Genomic DNA, 23494 nt, shown 5'->3' with positions numbered 1-23494 from the left:
CAGGCTTCCCTGTCCATCACCAACTCCCTGAGCTTACTCAAACTGATGTCCATTGAGTCGGTGATGCCATCCAACCATCTCATCCTCTGTCATCCCCTTCCCCTCTCACCTTCAATCTTTCCCAGCATTAGGGTCTTTTCCAGTAAGTCAATTCTTTGCATCAAGTGGCCGGAGTATTGGAGCTTCAGCATCAGTCCTTCCAATGAATATTCAGGACTGATTTCCTTTAGGATGGACTGGTTGGATGTCCTTGCTGTCCAAGGGACTCTCAAGAGTCTTCTCCAACACCACAGTTCAAAAGCATCAATTCTTTGGTGCTCAGGTTTCTTTATGGTCCAACTCTCATGTTCATACATGACTGCTGGAAAAACCATAGCTTTGACTAGATAGGATCTTTGTCGGCTGACAAAGGAAAGAAAGACTTAATGATTCCCAATTCTGACATGGTCTACAAGCCAGTGCTAAATCTTAGATATCCACTAGACTACGAGTATGCCTCCCAATTAGTTCCTTCTTATGTTCTCCAGGGGCCACAGATGATCCACGTGGATTAAATGAAGAGAAATCACCTTCTCCTCCCTCTAAAACCTCCAACTAGCTCCATAGGCCTGTTATTATTCCTTTTCATTTTCCTGAGTCCATCCCCAGAGCCACATCTTAGACAGATCAGAGCCCCGGCGAGTGCTTAGGTGACCATTGCAGTTCCTCCCTGATTGGGCTCTGGGATCCTCCCTCAGCAACTGACTGATCCCAGTAAAACCCCAGTGCAGATTCTTTCATGCCCATCACCCTGAAGGTAGAGTGCAAACTATGGAGTGTTACACCCAAGGTCCTTGAGGAGTTGAACTGTGCCTCCAGGCTCCTTTCATGACAAGTACCCCATGTGAGGAACTTCTTGCCCCAGGTAAACTGAACAAGCAGCAGCAGATCCCTGGACTTGGCATGCATGGACCTGCCTTTTATCAGTCTTCTGCACAGAATGCCCCTCCCCTTTACCTCCTTGTCTTCATGGAGAAAATCAACATATCCTTGAAGACCTCCCCCTAGTTCTCTACAACTATTATTGTTTCAAACTATATCTTGCGATGCTTGAGAGTAGCAGCCATTGTATTCATAATTGTTTTCTCCCTTCAGATTTCATTTTCTGGTATTCTCCCTGGCCTTCTTTTATTCTCTGGCCATGCCAAGTCTCAGAGCATTCCTCTGGCTCTTCCTTTTGCCTAGAGATCCCTTCCCTGTCCCCATTCATGTTCTTCACAGGACTGCCTCATTCAAGTCTTAGCTCAAGTGTCATCTCTGCAGAAAGGCAGTCCCTACTGTCCAAGATCAAAATAGCCTTCTCCAACATTCTTCTTATCATTCTTTTATCATCCTATTTGCATGTGTCACTGTTAGAAATGAACTTATCTTCATGTTTATTGATTCTCTCCCCAGATCTCCACTCTTCACTAGAACTTACTTCTCTGCCTAGGATATAGCAACCTTGTCTCTACATTCACTCATGTAGCGCTAGTGCCTACAACAGTGCCTGACACACAGTAGGTCTAAATAAATATTTTGAAATTAGCACATGTAGGGTTTACACCTGTAAAAATGGCATAAATAGAATCATTTTATGAGTATAGATTTCCTGGTGAGTGGAAATAAAAAAGTAGGCATCCTAATTAACCTTGCCTTCTTCCTGCCTCTCTAGTGACTATACCCTGAGTCATTATTTGAATGTTTTTACCTTTTGTCTTTCACAACTCTCTTTGCATGTCAAGAATGCATTAAGGCAGAAGTTTTTCAAGATCTTTTAGAGTGTAGACATGGGAGCCAAACCATCTAAGGTTATGTCTCAGTTCTGTCTGTGTATAATCCTGAGTAAGTAATTCAGGTTTTTTTTTTTTTTTTCCAGTAAACAACTTAGTTTTTATTTGCCCAAGGCCAGCTGTTCAGGCACTGAGGCCCCAAGACTTCCAGAAGGGATGGGGGTGGGGGGAGTCACCCTGCCTCCCAGGTGCTGCCTGCCCCATCCTGCTTCCTGCAGGAGATGGGAGAGTAGATAAAGTGTGCCCTTGCACCATCAAGTATCTCAATTGTGTGTGTGTGTCAGTCGCTCAGTTGTGTCCGACTCTTGCGACCCCATGGACTGTAGCCCACCAGGCTCATCTGTCCAAGGGATTCTCCAGGCAAGAGTACTGGAGAGGGTTGCCATTTCCTTCTCCAGGGTAATTCAGTTTTTTTATGCCTTAGTTTTCACATCTATGAAATGATGCTTGCCTCCAGAGGTTGTTGGGATGATTACAAGAATTTATGCAAAACAGAGAGTGTATGGCCATAGCAAGTGCAATATACATGTTAATCGTTAATATTAGTATTTTTCTATCATGCGGAGACAGGACACAATTTAAAAATCCAAATAAAAGTAGTATCTGTGGGAGATTAATGTGATGGTGAAAGTGTGTGTGACAGAGAAATGAGAGCAGCAGAACTTTTGCTTTCAGAAATTCAGAACAATATATTTTATAACATTACATTTAGATGTTTGTGATACATACACATATATAGGAAATCTGAAAGTTATTTAGAGTACTTCCATGATTTTGTGTTGAATGGTATAAATTTTATTTTAAAATAGTTTAACAAAATTCATCTTGATTATTATTTTAAAACGAAATCCATTATATCAAAATCACAAGCATTTAAAAAGTTATAAAGGTCATGATTCAAGTCAACAATTCTGTGTTTTGAGATCTGGTGGGTAAACGTGATTTCATTTGTCTATGAAAAATTTACTCTGTTCCCTTCTTGTTTTTTCAAGGCTTTCAAAAGTGATCATTCCTTTTGGCAGCTGCAGCTTACTCTTTTCTGTTTCCAGTATGTTCTCGGCTTCACCTTAAATAAAGTACAGAAATGTACAAAGTGACAAAGGGGTAAACAGCATTTTGTGAGAAGACCTACTTGCTGTATTCCGGTGACATGCTGTAACACTGTATGGAGGCATGCCTCCAGGTCTCACTGTTAAATATCTTACCTACTGTCCCTCGGAGAACTGACCTCCCAAAGGAAATACAATAATGAATACATAAGATACATAAGATACATCAGATTCCAGAGACTTTATTTGACAGAGGACAGCATTTTTAAATATAGAAGAGAAACAATACCAAGTAATATTGTTTGTTCCTTGAAGGAAAGTCAGGATGATAAGTTTGAGTTGTGTCAGGAGGGGATTAGGTTGGAGAAATCACGTATAGTTCTTCTTATTGCCACTTCTTATAAGTGACATGAGAAAAAACAAAGTTTACTAAAATCTCTAATTTTTCAAGAAAGTTAATCTTTGACTTGAAACTACTTATAAATATCCCAAATAAATGCACACACACACATATATATACATTTTTATAAACAAGTCCTCTTTTAAATAATAGCTCGTAATTTCTTGGGCCCAGTGACTTTTGCCAACTTTTATTCTTTAAGACTAATTAGCAATATTTGAAAAATTATATATTGTTGATATTCCATATACTTTTCTTGAGAATAAAGGCAATTGTTTTCTTTAAGTATTCCTCTTTTAACACACAATTAATTTATATTCCAAACCCAACAGGGCAGGCTACAATTTGTAAATTATCACAGCATTCCAACTATCTGCAAACAAGTTTTTTCCCCCCTCAGTCTAAAATAGTAAATAAAAATAATAATAAAATTGTATGTAATTCTGCAGGCTATTGATGACAGACTAGATGTTTCCATGTAAGAGTACCTTCCACATGACAGATTCTTAGTATGTGTTAACAGAATGGCTGATAATAAATTCAATTAAACAGCAAGTGTATATCTTACAGTGATCACTAGTTAACAGGGCTATACGTTATAGTCTATATATTCTTTTTAATGGCAAATTTCTTAGTGGGTTCTAAATTTTTTTTTAAAACAAGAAATTTCCATTTCCACAACATATCTTGGAAGTTAAACTTTTATACTCTATAGATTCTAATGGGCCTGTAATAAAAGTATTTCCAAAATGCATAAGCAAAATGTTCCTAGAAAATAAATTTGCCCTTCATTAGTAATATCTTCAAGTGAATGCTCTATAACAGAGTTGAGATTTCTTAATACTACATATTAATTTGTATGAGGCACTGAGAATTCTAATGTATATATAAACAATGAGACACAGTTGAGCTCAGACTCAAGAATTCTTAAGCAGATGACTAACATGAAACTGAACAGGTTACTGAAATGAATTTTAACATAAGTAAATCAATTTGTACAGTTAGTTTTCAGCTTAAAATAGAATTGTACTCCAAAAGTTAATTTGTAGATCAGTGTTTTAGAACTCAGAATACATTTTCCACAGTGATATATGCTATAAATTTCTAGGCAACCCACAAGACACTGCTTAGCCCACTATATAGCTGAACTGTGATACCAATAACGTCTGACCCCAGAAGACATTTTAACCTAGTATCTTTGTGAAAAATATACTTCTGTTTTCAAACGGGGATTTTAAAAAATTTATTTTTAATTGGAGGATAACTGCTTTACAATATTGTTTTGGGTTCTGCCATAGAGCAACATGAATCAGCCATAAGGGTACATGTCCTCTCCCTCTTGAACCTCCCCCCTCAAGCCTCCACCTCATCCCACCCCTCTAGGTTGACACAGAGTACCACATTTAGCTCCCTGTGTTATACAACAACTTCTCATTAGCTATCTCATTTACATATGGTAATGTATACGTTTCAGTGCTGCTCTCTCAGTACATCCCACTCTCTCCTTCCCCTGCTATGTCCAGAGTCTTTTCCCTATGTCTGTATCTCTATTCCTGCCCTGCAAATAGGTTCATTAGTATCATTTTTCTAGATTCCATATATACGCATTAATATATGACACTTGTTTTTCTTTCTGACCAACTTCAGTCTGTATAGCGGGCTCTAGGTTCATTCACCTCACTCAAATGTGTTCCTTTTTATGGCTGAGGAGTATTGCACTGTATATATGTACCACAACTTCTTTATCCATTAATCTGTTGATGTATATTTAGATTGCTTCCATGTCCAGCTATTGTAAATAATGCTGCAATGAACATTGGGGTCCATGTGTCTTTTTCAGTTATGGTTTTCTCAGGGTTATATGCCCAGTGGTGGGATTGCTGGGTCGTATGGTAGTTTTATTCCTAGTTTTGTTTTTTTTTTTCTTAAGGAATCTACATACTGTTCTCCATACTGGTTGTATCAATTTACATTCCCACCAACAGAGCAAGAGGGTCCCCTTTTCTCCACACCCTTTCCAGCATTTATTGTTTGTATATTTTTTGATGATGGCCATTCTGACTGGTGTGAGGTGATACTTCATTATAGTTTTGATTTGCATTTCTCTAATAATGAGCATTGTTGAGCATCTTTTCATGAGTTTGTTGGCTATCTGTATGTCTTCTTTGAATAAATGTCTATTTAGTTCTTCCTACCAGTTTTTGATTGGGTTGTTTGTCTTTATGGTATTGAGCTGCATGAGCTGCTTATATATTTTGGAGATTAATCCTTTATCAGTTGTTTCTTTTGCAGTTATTGTCTCTGTCAAATGGGAATTTTAAAGAACATATAATCCCTCTATCTCCCCAAGTCTGTGAATGAAATGTTTTACTCTCTACTTCCAATACCTACAGAGGAATCCGCACCTTCTCCTTTCCCAAACAATATCAGTCCCTACAGAGCCTCAGGGATAGTCATGAGCCTACAGCTCAGGAGAGAACAGGATGTCAAAAATGAAGACTTGGGAAACACTGTTTCCAGTATGCTCTGGGCTGAAGGCTTCAAGAGTAGGAAGATAGTTATCCTCATGAGCGGTATGTGGTGGTGGGAATCAAAGACACGGATATCCTGAACTGGTGGGAAACCCTGTCTTTCTGGGTCAAGAACGGCATCTGTGTCAGCCATGCTATTTTCTAGGGCAGTGAAAGCCAGAGTTCAGTGTGAAAGCAGCATGGTACTGGTGAATATTTAACAACACGCTTCCCAAAACAAGAAAAAATGTATATAAGCTTATTATGTACATAGCTTATTATAAATTTTGCTTATATGAAATATGTGTAGCACATAATTTGTAAATAATAACACAATACTCTATCATGAATTCCATATAGGAAATTGATCCTTAAAGAATGTTTTTATTGATTTTTGCTGAACTCTTTTACCCATAGCTCACCTATAACAGTTGAGATAGTATAATTCAACATGAATGATGTTTGCTATTTTTATTTATGTTAATAAGTAGGACAAAAGTGAAACAAGGACAAATGTTGAAACTTACTCGTTTGAGAATGCTGTGAACTTTGTTGAATCAGATAATAGTTTTAAGTATTAGAACACTTCCTAAATTTTTTAATGTTATTCACAATATGATGGCTTTGCAGTACACTTTTAAGACTAATACACATTATTAACATTTTCTTCATCATTTTTTTTTTAAGTCTAGACCATGGGTTGGCAAACTTTCTTAAAAGGCCAGATAGGAAACATTTTAGGCTTGTGGGCATGTTCGTATCTGTTTCAGTAAGTCATCTCTGACATGGAAATGGAAAAGTAGAAATGAATGGGCACATCTGTGTTCCAATAAAACTTTATTTTCAAAAATAGGTGGCCAGCCTATAGACCACAGTTTATCAACCCCTGATCTAGACAATCAGCAAAACAGTAAGTCAAGCCTTAATTTGGGATTTGCAGATTTCCATGGTGTAAATACTCCCACCATGACCAACTTTAAGCTGACATGCCAGTGGGATGGCGTGGAAGTCAGAGTTGCATCTGTATTTTATTGTGTCTATATATTGTATCTGCATTTCCACCATACAGATACACTAGATATACATAACTTGAAGAGATATATATAACTTAAGAGTATAGATAATAGTAAAATTAGAGACTGATAAGCTCTGAGTATGTATTAATGTTTCTTATATAATTCAAACTATTTATTTTCTGTAATTTATTGAATTGTAAGTTTATGTACTTTAATTTTTTTTTAATTTGAGTATAGTTGATTGAAAATGTTGTGTTAGTTTATATCATTTAATTTTTAATAATGACTGTATTTAACAAACAGCTTACAAAATTCCTAAACATTTGACAGTTGGCTCTTGTGAGCTATTTGAGGTGACTTCAGCATATCGTTATGTAAGAGGGGGCAGAAATATTGGTCAATGGTAGCTCAGGGAGAGTTGGGAGGACTGGATCCTTGAACCGAAAAATGAATCAGAAATTGAGATTCTGGTTTATCAAAGACTTACCTTTCATTCTGTGTATAAGGGTTCCATAGCCCATGTCATACTGGTAGGCAAGGACAAAGCCTAGTGGAACCATAGGAAAGATGAGGACGGGTTTCTTCCCTTTAATTGCTCTGATTCAAGAACAAAAAATAATTAATATAAAAGAAAAACCTGTAAATACATATCTCTGTACTCAATGAAAAAAAAAAAGTTACCTGCTTTTTGGAAGAATATCCTACATTTCAGAAGGTACTTAATTCTCTATGGAGATAGGATTTCCTTATTCATAATTCCTCAGCAGATTCTATAGTTCTCTGGTAGGGTGTATGGGCCTATGATCATTCATCTTTATTTGATGTTGAGGCTCAGATTACTCATTTAAAAAATATGTAAGTATTGATATTTATCCCTTAGGGATTGTGGAAATGAATTTGTAGAGACCTTCTAGCTTGGCATAAAGTCAATCTTCTCCCTTACTTATATTGTAAAATGGAGAAAGGTACAGGAGAAATCTAAGAAACTAAAGGCAGAATTAACTATTACTATCCTTGTTCTACAGAGTTACCCCCAAGCACTAAGCTATAAGAGTTACTTTGTTGACATATATGTGTACTATTTAGGTCAAAGTCCTATTTGGTCAACTTAATAATATGATCATGGCAAAGACAAAAAGAAATGGAAGAAAATTTTAAAATAAATAGCAAACATACCCAGCTGTTAAAGAGACGGCTGTAATGCCAAAAAAAGTTCCAAAATATTTGAGGAATTCCCGAGACCAAGCAATCTGCATAGCCATTTGTCTTTCTCTCATTTCATTCTGCATTATTAGCTGCCTTTCCAGCTGAACAAAATAAAAGACAAAAGTATGGTTACACATATTTGAATCTGAGCATGGAGTTAGTAATCTGCTTTTCCAGTGCATTTTCTTTCTTAAAATTTATTTTATTTATATATTATATAATTTATAATTATAAATAATTTTATAATAACATATTCCATTTTTGTGTTTATCAAAGAGGGAAGAAAAAAAACGGTTTGGCATTATTTATATCAATTCAGTTCAGTCGCTCAGCTGTGTCCAACTCTTTGCAACCCCACAGACTGCAGCATGCCAGTTTTCCCTGTTCATCACCAACTCCCTGAGCTTGCTGAAACTCACGTCCATCGAGTCGGTTATGCCATCCAAACATCTCATCCTCTGTCATCCCCTTCTCCTCCTGCCTTCAATCTTGCCCAGCATCAGAGTCTTTTCGAATGAGTCAGTTCTTCGCATCAGGTGGCCAAAGTATTGCAGTTTCAGCTTCAGCATCAGTCCTTCCAATGAATATTCAGGACTGGTTTCCTTTAGGATGGACTGGTTGGATCTCCCTGCAGTCCAAGGGACTCTCAAAAGTCTTCTCCAACACCACAGTTCAAAAGCATCAATTCTTCGGTGCTCAGCTTTCTTTCTAGTCCAACTCTCACTGGAAAAACCATAGCTTTGACTAGACGGACTTTGTTGGCAAAGTAATGTCTCTGCTTGTTAATATACTGTCTAGGTTGGTCATAGCTTTTCTTCAAAGGAGCAAGCATCTTTTAATTTCATGGCTGCAGTCACCATCTGCATTTTGGAGCCCAAGAAAATAAAATCTCTCACTGTTTTCATTGTTTTGCCATCTATTTGCCATGAAGTGATGGGGCCAGATGCCATGATCTTGGTTTTCTGAACATTGAGTTTTAAGCCAACTTTTTCACTCTCCTCTTTCACTTTCAGCAAGAGGCTCTTTAGTTATTTGCTTTCTGCCATGTGTGGTGTCATCTGCATATCTGAGGTTAATGATATTTCTCCCGGCAATCCTGATTCCAGCTTGTGCTTCATCCAGCCCAGCATGTTGCATCATGTACTCTGCATATAAGTTAAATAAGCAGGGTGACAAGATACAGCCTTGACGTACTCCTTTCCCAATGTGGAACCAATCTGTTGCTCTGTATCTTGTTCTAACTGTTGCTTCTTGACCTGCATACAGATTTCTTTGGAGGCAGGTAAGGTGGTTTGGTATTCAGATAACCACAATTACTTATATATCCCTTATCATAAATAATTACTTTTAAGCTTTATATTCCATACATTTTCTATTTTCTTACTAAAACACACCATGAAAATTTTCCTTGCAGTGTCAGGAAGTGAGGAAGATAACTGCTTTTTTCTCTTTAAATTTTTCCAATTTCTCCTCAAGCATTCCTATCCCTAATACTCATATCACCCTCCTTGAGTATTAGACCTTATTTGCCCTAAGGAAGTGCAGTATATACCACAGAAAATTTTTTGTTAAAAGGGTGGGTTGAGCTGATCTGTTTTACTTTAAAATAATGCTCAAATGTTAGCTCATCAGTTTTTCAAAGTATTTTGGGAGCTCAGCTTGGATGGCTGTTAATCTGGAGATTCTCTCATTAAGAAAAAAAATGGCTAAAATCATAATCCAGTTAACATTGGAAGGTTAATCTGGTGTATAAAAATTGTTAATGGGAAGAATTCATGGTACAATCATTTCCAATTCTAATTGAAATTTTGAAGTGAAGTGAAGTGAAGTCGCTCAGTCATGTCCGACTCTTTGCGACCCCATGGACTGTAGCCCACCAGGCTCCTCAGTCCATGAGATTTTCCAGGCGTGAATACTGGAGTGGGTTGCCATTTCCTTCTCCAGGGAATTGAAATTTTAGACAAGCATTTAAATGTCCAGGTTAGATGCACGATACTGGATGCTTGGGGCTGGTGCACTGGGACGACCCAGAGGGATGGAATGGGGAGGGAGGAGGGAGGAGGGTTCAGGATAGGGAACACATGTATACCTGTGGTGGATTCATTTTGATATTTGGCAAAACTAATACAATTATGTAAAGTTTAAAAATAAAATAAAATTAAAAAAATAAATTAGAAATTGATTCTTTAAGCTTGATTTAAAAATTAAAACAAAGGCAGATTGTAGGAAGAATTCATTATGTAGTTATCCATTTCTTGGAAAAGATACTTCTGATATTTGTGTACACATGCAATTTAAAAATAAAATATTTCACTATTATGAGAAAATAATGGTTAATTCCTGAAATTGAAAAAAATATTATTTTTGCATGTTTTCCTGTCCTAATTTGTATGGATCTAAGAGCTCTGCAGAAAAGTGAGCCTGACCCAGTCATGACTAATAAATCTTAGACTTGCTGCTGTTTAATCCCTCTAGTGAGCAGTCATTTCTTTGCAAAGACAATGCTAAATAAAAACCTAAACTGAATAGCTACAGATAGGGAGAGAAAGGTCAAACTGAGAAACAAACATAAGTGTAATTAGAGTTTTATGTTACAAGATTTTTTTATGCTATAAACGTTTTCACACAGGCTTTTTGTAAACAAATTTTTTTTAGTTATTTCTTTAAAAAATTTTTTATAGTTGATTTACAATGTTGTATTAGTTTCAGATGTACAGCAAAGTGATTCAAAGTGATTCAGTTATATATATGTATATATACACATACATTCTTTATCAGATTCTTTTCCCATTTAGATTATTACAGACTATTAAGTTTCCTGTACTATAGAATAGGTCCTTGTTGATTATCTGTTTTATATATAGTAGTGTATATAGGGTAATCTCAAACTCCTAATTTATCCCTCCTCCCTACTTTCCCCTGTGGTAACCATAAGTTTATTTTCTTAGTCTGTGGGTCTGTTTCTGTTTTGTAAATGAATTTGTCTCTTTTTTTTTTTTTAGATCCCACATATAATTGACATGATGACATTTATTTTCTCTGTGTGACTTACTTCTCTATGTCCATCCATGTTGCTGTGAATGACATTATTTCATTCTTTAGTGTGGCTAAGTAATATTCCATTATATATAGCACCACATCTTTATCCATTCTTCTCTCACTGGACATTTAGGTTGCTTCCATGTCTTGGCTATTGTATTAATAAATAGTGCTTCAATGTATGGAGAAGGCAATGGCAACCCACTCCAGTACTCTTGCCTGGAAAATCTCATGGATGGAGGAGCCTGGTGGGCTACAGTCCATGGGGTCGCTAAGAGTCGGACATGACTGAGCGACTTCACTTTCACTTTTCACTTTCATGCATTGGAGAAGGAAATGGCAACCTGTTCCAGTGTTCTTGCCTGGAGAATCCCAGGGATGGGGGAGCCTGGTGGGCTGCCATCTATGGGATCGCACAGAGTCAGACACGACGGAAGCGACTTAGCAGCAGCAGCAGCAGCAGCAGCTGCTTCAATGTACATTAGGATGAATGTATCTTTTTGAATTATGGTTTTCTCTGGATACTTATATGCCCATGAGTGGGATTCCTGGCTCATATGATAGTTCTATTTTTAGTTTTTTAAGGAACCTCCATCCTATTCTCATAGTGGCTATACCAATTTACAGTCCTACCACCAATGTAGAGGGGTTCTCTTTTCTCTACACCCTCCCCAGCATTTATTTCTTGTAGACTTTTTGATGATGGTCATTCTGACTGCTGTGAGGTGATATACCTCCTTGTTGTTTTGATTTGCATTTCTCTGATTAGCTTCATTGAGCATCTCTTCATGTGCTTTTTGTCCATCTCTATGTTTTCTTTCGAGAAACGTCTATTTAGCTCTTCTACCCATTTTTTGATTAGGTTGTTTGCTTTTTGATATTAAGATGCATAAGCTATTTATAAATTTGAGAGATTAATCCCTGTCAGTCACATCGTTTGCAAATATTTTCTCCCATTCAATGGGTTGTCTTTTCATTTTGTTTATGGTTTCCTTTGCTGTGCAAAACTTTTTAGGTTTACTTAGGTTCCATTTGTTTATTTTTGTTTCTAATATTCATTGCTGTAGGAGGTAGATCAAGTCAAAAAAGATATTGCTGTAATTTATGTCAAAGAATGTTCTGGCTACATTTTCCTTTAAGAGTTTTATAGTATTGGTCTTACATTTTGAGTTTATTTTTGTGTATGATGTTAGAGAATGTTCTAATTTCATTCTTTTATATGTAGCTGTCCAGTTTTCCCAGCACTACTTATTGAAGATACTATCTTTTCTCCATTGTATATTCTTGTCTCCTGTGTTGTACATTAATTGACCATTTAGTTAGTTCATTTATGGGCTTTCTCTCCTGTTCCATTGATCCATATTTCTAAGACACATATTAATTAAATTGAAAAAATTATAAACAAAGAGAAAATATTAAAAGCCACAAGAGAAAAACAACAAATAACATACAAGGGAGCCCCCATGAGATTACCAGATGATTTTTCAGCAGAAACTCTGCAGGCCAGAACGAAATAGCATGAAACATTTAAGGTGAAGAAAGGGAAAAGGATACTTTACCCAGAATATTCTACCCAACAAAGATTTCATTCAGATTCAACAGAGAAATCAAAAGCTTTACAGACAAAGCAAATAAAATTCAGCACCACCAAGCCAGCATTTACAGTAAATGCTAAAAGAACTTCTCTAGAGGAAAAAGAAAAAGCTACAACTAAAAACAAGAAACTTATGAATGGGAGAGCTCACCAGTAAAGATAAACCTGGGGCTTCCCAAGTGGTGCTAGTGGTAAAGAATCCACCTGCCAATGCAGGAGACACAAGAGACATGGGTTCAAGCCCTGGGCCAGGAAGATGCCCTGGAGTAGGAAATGGCACTCCACTCGAGTATTCTTGCCTGGAAAATTCCATGGGCAAAGGAGCCTGGCAGGCTACAGTTCATGGGGTCACAAAGAGTAGGACATGACCGATCAACCGAGTACATACACAGAGAAAGTAAAAGCAGGAAATAATCCACACACAAATATGATATCAATATGAAAAATTGTGAGAAGAGAGTCCAAATGCAGGATATTGGAAATGCATTTGAAATTAAAAGACCAACAACTTAAAACTATCTCACTGAAAGTGAGAGAATGGAAAGAGGTATTCCGTGCAAATGGAAATCAAAAGAAAGCTGCTGTAGTAATACTATATCAGACAAAACAGACTTTACAGGCTGTTATAAGAGACAAAGAAAGACACTACATAATGATCAAGGGATCAATCCAAGAAGAAAACAATTGTAAATATATATGTATACAACATAGGAGCACCTCAGTATATAAGACAAATGATAACAGCCATAAGATTTTCTTTTATAATCCTTCTGAATATTTTATTTTCATAAGAGATATATTTTTTATTATGTGCCATTTATTCATACTCACTTTCTTATGATAAAAACTAAAGTCTAATTTGATAGTACTGATTAGCAAGCAAGGATAGGACATATTAAAAACAATAATGGTTCAGTATTGGTCATGGGTCTGGGGGCAGAGGAGCCACAGGAAAGACAGAATGGTAGAGAGGGAAAGGCGTGAACTGTCAAGAATGACACTGGCATCACTGACTCTCAGTCTATAGGAGGACAGTTAGCACTCCCAATCTTTAAATAGAAAATGAATTCCAAGTGAATCAAAGCCCCAAATGTACCAAGTGAAGTGATACGTGTATTATAAGGAAAATCTGGAGACTGTTTGTGTATCCTTAGGAAGTCAAAGACCTTTCCAAGGAAAACAAGAAACATGAAGGAAAAGATTAACAGATTTTATACATGAAAAACAAAAAATTCACTACTTCACTCCTATTAGGATGGCTACTATGAAGAACAACAATAACAGAAAACAAGCATTGGCATGGGGCAGAGATGTGGACAAACTGGAACCCTTGTACATTGCTGATGGGAATGTAAAATGGCACAGCTGCCACAGAAAATGGTATGGCAATTCCTTAAAAAAATTAAACACAGAATTATCATTTGATCCAGCAGTTCCACTTCTGGGTGTATACCCAAAAGCAACGGAAGCAGGGACTTGAATAAACACTTATACACCCAAGTTTATTGCGGCATTATTTAACAATAGCCAAAAAAGTGGGAGTAACCCAAAAGGCCACCAACAGATGAATGAGTAAACAAAACAAGACATATACATGAAATATTATTTAACCTTAAAAAGGAGAAAAATTCTAAACCATGCTCCAACATGGAAGAAACTCAAGGACACTGTGCCAGTTGAAATGAGCCAATCACAAAATAGCAAATATTATATAACTCCAATAATATGAGGTACCCTGAGGAGTCAAATTCATAGAGACAGAAAGTAGAATGATGATTGCCAGGGTTTGGGGAGAGAGGGAGTCGAGAGATAGTGTTTGATGAGTACAGAATTTCAGTTGGGAAAATGGAAAAAGATGGATGGTGGTGATGGTTGCACGAAGGAGCATGATGAAAGGGTTAAGAATGTGTAAGTCCTGCAATCAGACTGCCTGCAGTGAGTACTAATGCCACACTTATAACACTGTGTCCTTGGGCAAATCACTTAATTTCTCTGTAGCTCAGTTTCTTTATCTATAAAATATAGAAAATAATAGTAACTACCTTACTGGGTTGTCATGAGGACTACATTTTTAATGAGAATAGCATGTAGAAATAATATAGCCCCATGGCCGAATGCCAGAGAAGACAATGCCAGTGTTCCAGTACTGGCAACACTCCAGTACTCTTGCCTGGAAAATCCCATGGACGGAGGAGCCTGGTAAGCTGCAGTCCATGGGGTCGCTGAGTCAGGCATGACTGAGCGACTTCACTTTCACTTTCCACTTTCATGCACTGGAGAAGGAAATGGCAACCCACTCCAGTGTTCTTGCCTGGAGAATCCCAGGGATGGGGGAGCCTGTTGGGCTTCGCACAGAGTCGGACATGACTGATGAGACTTAGCAGCAGCAACAGCATGGCTGAATTCAGAAACATCTATTAAAATGTAGACTTCCCAGGTAGATCAGTGGTAAAAAATCCACTTGCCAAGCAGCAGACATGGGTTCAGTCTCTGGATCAGGAAGATCCCCTGGAGAAGGAAAAGGCAACTCTAGTATTCTTGCCTGGGATATCCCATGGACAGAGGATCCTGGCTAGTTATAGTCTATGGGGTCACAAAAGAGTTGGACATGACTTAGCGACTAAACAATAACATTAAAATTTAAAATACACCTACCCCTTGATCTGTCAATTCCACTTTCAGGTCAAGTCAAGACTTAATGAAAAATGGTTGTTTTTTTCTGTTATTTGTATCATCATCATAATTATTCCTATGCAGCTATTTATTCTGACGTGGAAAAATCTTTCAGCCTATCATATGTGTGTATGTGTGTGTGTCCTTGGCTATATATGTATTTTTCCCTTGACATCTGTTTCTTTCCTTATCCCCATCACCACTACTTAATCTTAGTCTTCCCATGTCCTTCACTTACAATTATACTCTGGGTTCATTCTTTATGAGTATAAAGAAGTTAGATACCATACTAGGAAATTAAGATCACATGATAGGCCTACAACTGGGTCAGGAAAAGAAACTGTTGACTAGGTCCTGCTCACACCACCTCTCAATGAGGAGCGTGTCTGGGGTGTCTAACAAATAGCTAAGTGTGGCCAGAATGGAATGAACAAGGGGGAAAGTGATAGAAGGTGCAGTCAGAGGTGACTGCAAGAGATAGATCACCCAGGGCAGTGCTTCTCAAGCTCTAACATGCATGTGAATCATCTGGGGATGTGTTAAAAGCAGATTCTGATTCAGTAAGACAAGGAAGGACACATGATTCTGTTTTTCTAATCAGATCTTATGTTGCTGTTTTTAGAAAGTAGACCATATTATTTAAGTACAGTGTAGGTCTCGTAGGCCTTTGCTGGGATTTCAGTAAAAATTCTAAGGAAGATGGGAAGCTACTGGAGAGCTCTGAGCCAGAAGTGTGGTTTAACATTTTAACGGAGCAGTCTGATTTTTAAGACTATCATGTACCTAAAAGCCATGGGCACATATTTTTACCACTCGTAGCAGCAATGCTCATAATAGATCCAAATGAATCAATCTAAATATCCATTAACAGTAGGATGGATACATAAATTATGATATATTTGTATAATGGAATACTAAAAACCATGGAAAAAGAATTAATTACTGCTACAAGTAACAATGTGGATAAACCTCACAGACATGAACTTAAAAAAAAAAAAAAGAATACACACTGTATGATTCTGTATATGCATGTGTGCATACTAGGTTGCTTCAGTCTTATCCAACTCTTTGCTGTAGCCCCTCAGGATCTTCCTTCCATGGGATTCTCCAGGCAAGAATACTAGACTAGGTTGCCATGCCCTCCTCCAGAGGATGATCCCATATATATGAAGCATTAAAAATGGCAAAATTAATTTATGGAGGCAGAGATCCAGATAGTGCCTGCTTTTAACAGTGGGAGAGGCAGAAGGAAGCCTCCTAGGTTGCAAATGTTATATATATTGATCTGGATGGTAATTATATAGGCATAAATGTATTTGGAAATTCATTGACCTCTATACACAAGATCTGTACACTTTACTGTGTCTATGATATACTTCAGAAGAAAATAAGAGGTTGTAAGGGAGCAGGGTAAAAACTGCGAAAGCCACTGGGAGGCTGTAGCACTAATCCAAGGAAAAGATGGGGGGCTGGAGTAGAGTGATAGCAGTGGAGATAGAAAGTGGTTGGATTGTGGAAATGTTTGGAATTTAGAAGTGAAATTTGTTTTCTGATGGACTGAATAAAAGGATATGAGAGAAGGGGAAGAGTAAGAAGTGATCCCAGGTTTGTAGCCTGAGCACAGCATACTGGTGCCACTTATGGAGATGGAGAAGCCTGTAGGAGGAGTAGATTTGGTGGATGAGAATGGGGTCAGAATGAGGAACTGGGGTTTGCATATGTTAAACTGGGATGTTTGTGGATATACAGGTGGCTATGTCAAGTGGGCAGTCTAGCTATAGCCAAAGTCTGGGCTACCAATAGAAATTTGAAGTCATCAGTTACATAGCTGGTGTTTGAAATTATGAGACTAGACAAGCTCCCCTAGGAAGTGGGTGTAGATGCAGAAGAGAGGACAAGTGTGATCTGAACCAGGGCCACTCCAGGAATGTACAGGAATCAGGGAGAAGAGGAGGCAAAGGGGTCTAAGCTGGTGTGGTCAGGGAAATAGGACGAGAACCAAGAAGTGCTTTCCCAGAAAGGAACTAAAGAATGTGCTTCAAGGAGTGATCACTGATCAACTGTGTCAAGAGTTGCTGAGAAACTGAGTGTGATGAAGACTGAGAGATTAATTATATTGACTAGTAAACATCTGAAACTATGCCTGTCACATAGTAAGCGTTCATGTATCATAGGCTACATGAAGAATATCATAAAACCTGTGTAAATCAAATCATTGTTCTTGGCAGGAGATCGTGTTTTACAGTGAAGAAAGTAAATGTTCTTTAGCAACAAGCTCACTCTTTTACTCTTTCCCTCCAGCTCTTGATATTGTGGCTTAAAATGGGCAAGAGTAAAGGATCTTCTCCTAGGGAAATAGCCTAGCTTTCAGTCCTAGAGATGATAGACAAATGAAGTGTTTTATTGGCCTGTTCTGCAGCTTAAAGACTTAAAGGGAATGTCCTTCTTCAGGGAAACAGGAGTATCATGTATTCAACCTCCCTGTGCTTCAGTTTCCTCATCAACAACATGGGATTATAATGCTTATTTCATGATGTGTAACAAAGATTCAGTTAAGCTCAGTTCAGTCGCTCAGTCATGTCCAACTCTTTGTGACCCCATGGACTGCTGCACGCCAGGCCTCCCTGTCCATCACCAACTCCTGGAGTTTACTCGGACTCATGTCCATTGAGTCGATGATGCCATCCAACCATCTCATCCTCTGTCATCCCCTTCTCCTCCCACCTTCAATCTTTCTCAGCATCAGGGTCTTTTCCAATGAGTCAGGTCTTCGCATGAGGTGGCCAAAGTATTGGAGTTTCAGCTTCAGCATCAGTCCTTCCAATGAATATTCAGGACTGATTTCCTTTAGGATGGACTGGTTGGATCTCCTTGCTGTCCAAGGGACTCTCAAGAGTCTTCTCCAACACCACAGTTCAAAAACATCAATTCTTACAGGTATTAATATACACAAAAGTTTAGAACAATGCTAAGGCACATAGTAAGTGCTAAATAAACAGTAGATACTTATCATATTATGATAATAATATCCGTGTCCTCCAGCTAAAGACTACCAGGAACATGCCTCTGGTTAAAAAAAAAAAAAACAAAACAAAAAACGTCATGGACCTGCTGCAGTGAAGGAGACACATACTGTGGGAACTGTGAGGAGTCTCAGTGAGAAGGTATTAGAAAAAGATTTATACCATATAGACTTATGCCAAGTGATTTGGGGGAGGTTCAAAGATCATTTGCACTGGGTACTGCCACAAAGTTGGAGTACTTCCCATGATTGGAGCTCTTAAGCCTTCTTATCTAGAAGGTAAAAAAAAATCAAGCAGATCTAATGGTAAATAGTAAAGATGCAGCAGCACTCATATTAGTCAGGGTTGAGGGTGCTCAGTCATTCTGCAGTTTAGACAATGTTCATATCTTTGTTTGCTAACATAATTACAGAGTGGTCATGCCTGATGGTGGTGATCTGTGAAACTGCTTATGTTCCATAGGAGAATACCAGGGACTAGCTGAGAGTGCCAAGTCCGCTCCTAGCTGTCAGTTGGATAGTTTTCTTTCTCATTCTGTGTAAAATGACCTGTGCTTTGAGGGGATGATTAAAAGACTTCAGGAAGACTGTCATTTCCTCTGACAATATCTGACTTATGAGTCATCAAAGAGAACGTGGAGAGGTGGGTGAGAGGGTACACTAATTGAGGAGAACTCTGATTGCTTAGTGCTAGGTGCACCCATCATCCGTGCTTTGCAGATGAGCTGCTCTCTGGGAGCTCCCTGAAAAAGATAGAAAATTAATGGGTGACTCAAAGTGAGCCCAGGGAGAAAGTATCAACAGGAGGTGAGAGGAGTTTGCTTCTGGCTCTTGGAGCAAAGGGATCCTGGCACACATTGCAGGATACGATGGCATTCTCCTAGGTAACCTCAAGCCATTAGGAAGATGAAGTGGAGAAAATAGCTTCATAGTGAGTAGGAATGACCTTCCCTGAGGGACGGAGCCCATGGAAAACTCCCAGCCAGAATGTACATCTGGAAAACCGAGATGCCAAGGAGAAATATCAAGGAAGAGAAAGGAGCTAGGGTGAAGTTTTCAGGGGTCTGAAATGTAAATAACCAGGAAGGGTGGTGTAGTATGGCCACAGCACTAAGAAGGAATCTTTTGGTTCAGATAATCATTGTGGAAATGCAGGGGACTGAATGCAAGCTTTCTAGAAGGTTCTGAAACTCTGGTGCCAGCCTTCATTTGAATCAGGCTAGGAGGGTTTTTTATTTAGAATTCCAGCATTTGCTCATTTGCTCACTCTACCTAGTTAAGTTCTTGTTAATATTTTTCTTGCCTTTTTCCATGTAAAATTATCCTATAAAACCACGGATTGCCAGGGAATGACCTGACATGTTGACAGAATTAAGGCAGCCTGATGTTAGACCAGTTTCAGGATCTGAAAGACCACAAGTGAGGCCAGATAGAGTGGGCTCAGGCAGAGAGGGTCAAAGAGGCAGACTGTGGAGTTTGGAGAACCTTCCTGCCTGGCCTCTATCCCCATGGGCTCTAAGAGCACAATGAATACTATTACATCATTCTCACCCTTCCTCTACAATGCTTATTCTCTGTGGTATTACATAATTCACCAACCAAGTTGGAGTCTGTGGCTTTGGATCCAGAGAGATCCAGATGATCAGCTTCCTTTGGATACTAGTTATCTGATCTCAAGCATGAAACTCTATACCACAGTTTTCTCAGCCTGTAAAATGCAGCCAGTAATACCTTCCTTGCAAGGTTATTGTGAGACTTAGAGGTAATATTTGTAAAGGCAAGCCCAGGGAGGAGGAAACAAAGGATGATGAAGCCAATCGAATCTACTGTGATGCTTTCCACATCTCATGTCAAGTGGGAATATTTTGGGAGAGGAATTTTTAAATGTCTTCAAAATATAAAATGACTTTAAAAAAATCTATTGACTAACATAATGCTCAACTGTCAGAAAATTGTAACAAAGGGACATTTGTTCTTTTACACTATTAAGTCTCCCTACCCTAAATATCAAAGTAGCAAGATTTTCTAAGGATAGCAATCGAAGGATATATAGCATATCCTAATAGCCTGAAAAATAATTGCTGAACAGATGTTGACCACAAAAGATGTTAAAATTTGTCTCTGATGGTTAAATGTTGCTGTGTATGTAAAGATCATTCAGTTCAGTTCAGTTCAGTCGCTCAGTCATGTCCGACTCTTTGCGACCCCATGAATCACAGCACGCCAGGCCTCCCTGTCCATCACCAACTCCCGGAGTTCTCTCAGACTCAGGTCCATCGAGTCGGTGATGCCGTCTAGCCATCTCATCCTCTGTCATCAACTTTTCCTCCTGCCCCCTATCCCTCCCAGCATCAGAGTCTTTTCCAATGAGTCAACTCTTCACATGAGGTGGCCAAAGTACTGGAGTTTCAGCTTTAGCATAATTCCTTCCAAAGAACACCCAGGGCTGATCTCCTTCAGAATGGACTGGTTGGATCTCCTTGCAGTCCAAGGGACTCTCAAGAGTCTTCTCCAACACCACAGTTCAAAAGCATCAATTCTTCGGCGCTCAGCCTTCTTCACAGTCCAACTCTCACATCCATACATGATCACTGGAAAAACCATAGCCTTGACTAGACAGACCTTAGTTGGCAAAGTAATGTCTCTGCTTTTGAATATGCTAAGTTTACCTAAAATCATTGGTTTGAGTAAACTCTGGATAAAGCAATATGATATTGATTTTGTGCTAAATCAAAATAAGATTTCTTTCTACAAAATTGCAATTGATGACATTTGTTTACTTAGGGTATAATAAGAAATAGCCAAGATGTCCTAAAATATTGTTGGGGGTGGTGGTGGGGTGTAAGATAATAGAAGGAAGTCATAACCTACTGCAATACCAATTTTGTCTACATCATCATATTTCTCATGAGGGTAGCATACTTTGGTTTTGTGTTAGAAAACTCCACAGTAGTTTGTCACGTGTAGGAAACAAAGGTGATGTCACATTGACCAGTTCTTAGAGGCTTTGGTGAGAAGCAGTGAGAAACTGGTGTTGATGGAGCTCTGCCTTCCATGCATCACCTGTCATCAGTGGCACAGATTTTTGAGACTGTCCTCCAGAATCAAAGGTAGGGTCTGTGGCTTCAAAGCAAGAGTAAGTTTGGCCCTTAACTGTCAAACCATGAAACGAAGCAGATAGCCTCATAGGTGTCCTGGTATGTGCACTGATTTTTGTGCTTTGTCCATCTCAGCTATCCTCAATTTTTTAGCTAGCCAAGACATGCTGAAGCTGGTGAGTTAACTGGGTTTGGTATTAAAATTTGAACTGAAATTCAAACGGGAAGTATAAAATTTGAACTGAAATTTAAAAGGAAAGAAAGTTTGGCTGGAAAGCCTCAAGTAATTTGGATGTACCTCACCCTTACCCACTGCTAGCATGCTAAAGGTTTTGGGCATCTTCTCCTCAACTGGGCAATCCTAGGCCAACCTCCTTGGCTGCAAAAATGCACAGAGGTGAGACGCTGGCCTGGCCTGGGCAGAACTGAACGGATTTCTCAGAAATCTGACATCTGTACTGTGAGATCCGGACGGGGGAAAGGCAGCAAATCTCTTAGAACAACAGTTCTGGGGAACTAGCTCCTGCTGCTAAGTCGCTTCAGTCGTGTCCAACTCTGTGCGACCCCATAGATGGAAGTCCATGAGGCTCCCCTGTCCCTGGGATTCTCCAGGCAAGAACACTGGAGTGGGTTGCCATTTCCAACTAGGGTTTAATCAAAATGGGACTTAAAAAGGCTGAACACTATGCAAATGCTACAGTTAGTTATGTAATAGTACAAATGCTGGTTTGAATCTTGGCTCCACTGTATACTGACAGCATGACTCTAGGCAAGCTACTTAACCTCTCTGTGCTTCAGGTTCCTCATCTATAAAATGGGAATAATAATTGGATTGCCTTATTAAGTTATCATGAAATAAAATATGAGAATACATAAAATTCTCAGAATAGTGGCTGGCATTTAGTATGCACTCAGTAAAAATTAGTTACCAGTATTACTGACATATTTCTTTATTAAAATAGTTAATGGATTTGAAAAATTATTTGCAGTGTTAGAATAAAGAGACACTCTGTCATTTTCATTTTCCCTCTTGGTTGATAGAAGTTGGGGCAGGGGTTGATGAATTGTTGCTGCTTTTGTTTTTTAGTCGCTAAGTTGTGTCCAACTCTTCTGCAACCCCATAGGGGCCCACCAGGCTCCTATGTCCATGGGATTTCCCAGTCAAAAATATTGGAGTGTATTGCCATTTCCTTCCCCATGGGATCTTCTGAACCCAGGGATTGAACCCATGTCTCTTACTGGGCAGACATATTCCTTACCCCTGAACCACCTGGGAAGCCCAGGTTGATGAATAGTATTTATTTTTCTCCTTCCATCTACTTAATAATAAGTAGCTGGTTTGAACAATGAAAATCTCATAATAATATTAAATAAATTTTAAAAGGCTTCTATGTATTTCTTATACCTCCTGTTGATTTTCAGCATACTTACTGTGAAAGGTACAGATTTTTTTTTAATTAGCTCTAAGCAGTTAAATAATGTTTGCTTTAAAATCTCACTAAGGCAAGTGTAAATAATTATGAATACTTTTTCATAACCATACTTATGAAACTGCTTTCTCAAAGCAGTTTCTTCTATACTTTAATATGGTCTTTCGACATTAATCTTTTTACTTAGCAGCAGCAGATATGTGCTTTCTCAAAGGGAAATTTAGATTAACTAACAATTTTTCATTTTTTCTCATCTATTATTTTATTTTGGTTCCAGATATTCGGTTACTAGTTTGTAGTTTATATTCAGGTTTTTATTGCTTTAATAAGGGCTTTCCTGGTAGCTCAGGTGGTAAAGAATCTGCCTACAATGCAGGAGACATTGGTGCAATCCCTGGGTTGGGAAGATCCCATGGAGAAGGAAATGGCAACCCACCCAAGTAGTCTTGCCTGGGAAATCCCATGAACAGAGCAGCCTGGAGGGCTACAATCCACAGGGTCTCAAAAGAGTCAGACCCGACTCGGATTAAACACACACACACACACGTCTTTAATAAGTTGATAATAAAGACCAGCTAACTCAAGGAATCAAGTAATTTCCTTATAATAATATTTAATCATTTGTTGATTTAAAGTAAAATTAATC

The 23494-nt window shown here is 38.4% G+C and overlaps 1 protein-coding gene across 4 annotated transcripts in view; it reads right to left on the bottom strand.

Annotated features, from left to right (window-relative positions):
* Positions 1-2583: 2583 nt before the first annotated feature.
* PLGRKT (plasminogen receptor with a C-terminal lysine) overlaps positions 2584-23494 on the bottom strand; it is a 51528-nt gene continuing 30617 nt past the window's right edge. For all 4 annotated transcript variants that reach the window (XM_025281546.3, XM_025281543.3, XM_025281545.3 and 1 more), the window contains 3 exons: positions 7963-8093; positions 7274-7383; positions 2584-2877 (listed from right to left, as the gene is read on the bottom strand). In XM_025281546.3, the coding sequence (XP_025137331.2) occupies positions 2756-2877; positions 7274-7383; positions 7963-8093 (363 nt within the window). In that variant the 3' untranslated portion in view covers positions 2584-2755. The remainder of the gene's footprint in view (positions 2878-7273; positions 7384-7962; positions 8094-23494) is intronic.

Source organism: Bubalus bubalis, chromosome 3 (genome assembly GCF_019923935.1).
Source record: "Bubalus bubalis isolate 160015118507 breed Murrah chromosome 3, NDDB_SH_1, whole genome shotgun sequence".
NCBI lineage: Eukaryota > Metazoa > Chordata > Mammalia > Artiodactyla > Bovidae > Bubalus > Bubalus bubalis.
Note: the sequence above shows the minus strand (reverse complement) of the source record. Positions and strands in the feature narration are given on the sequence as shown.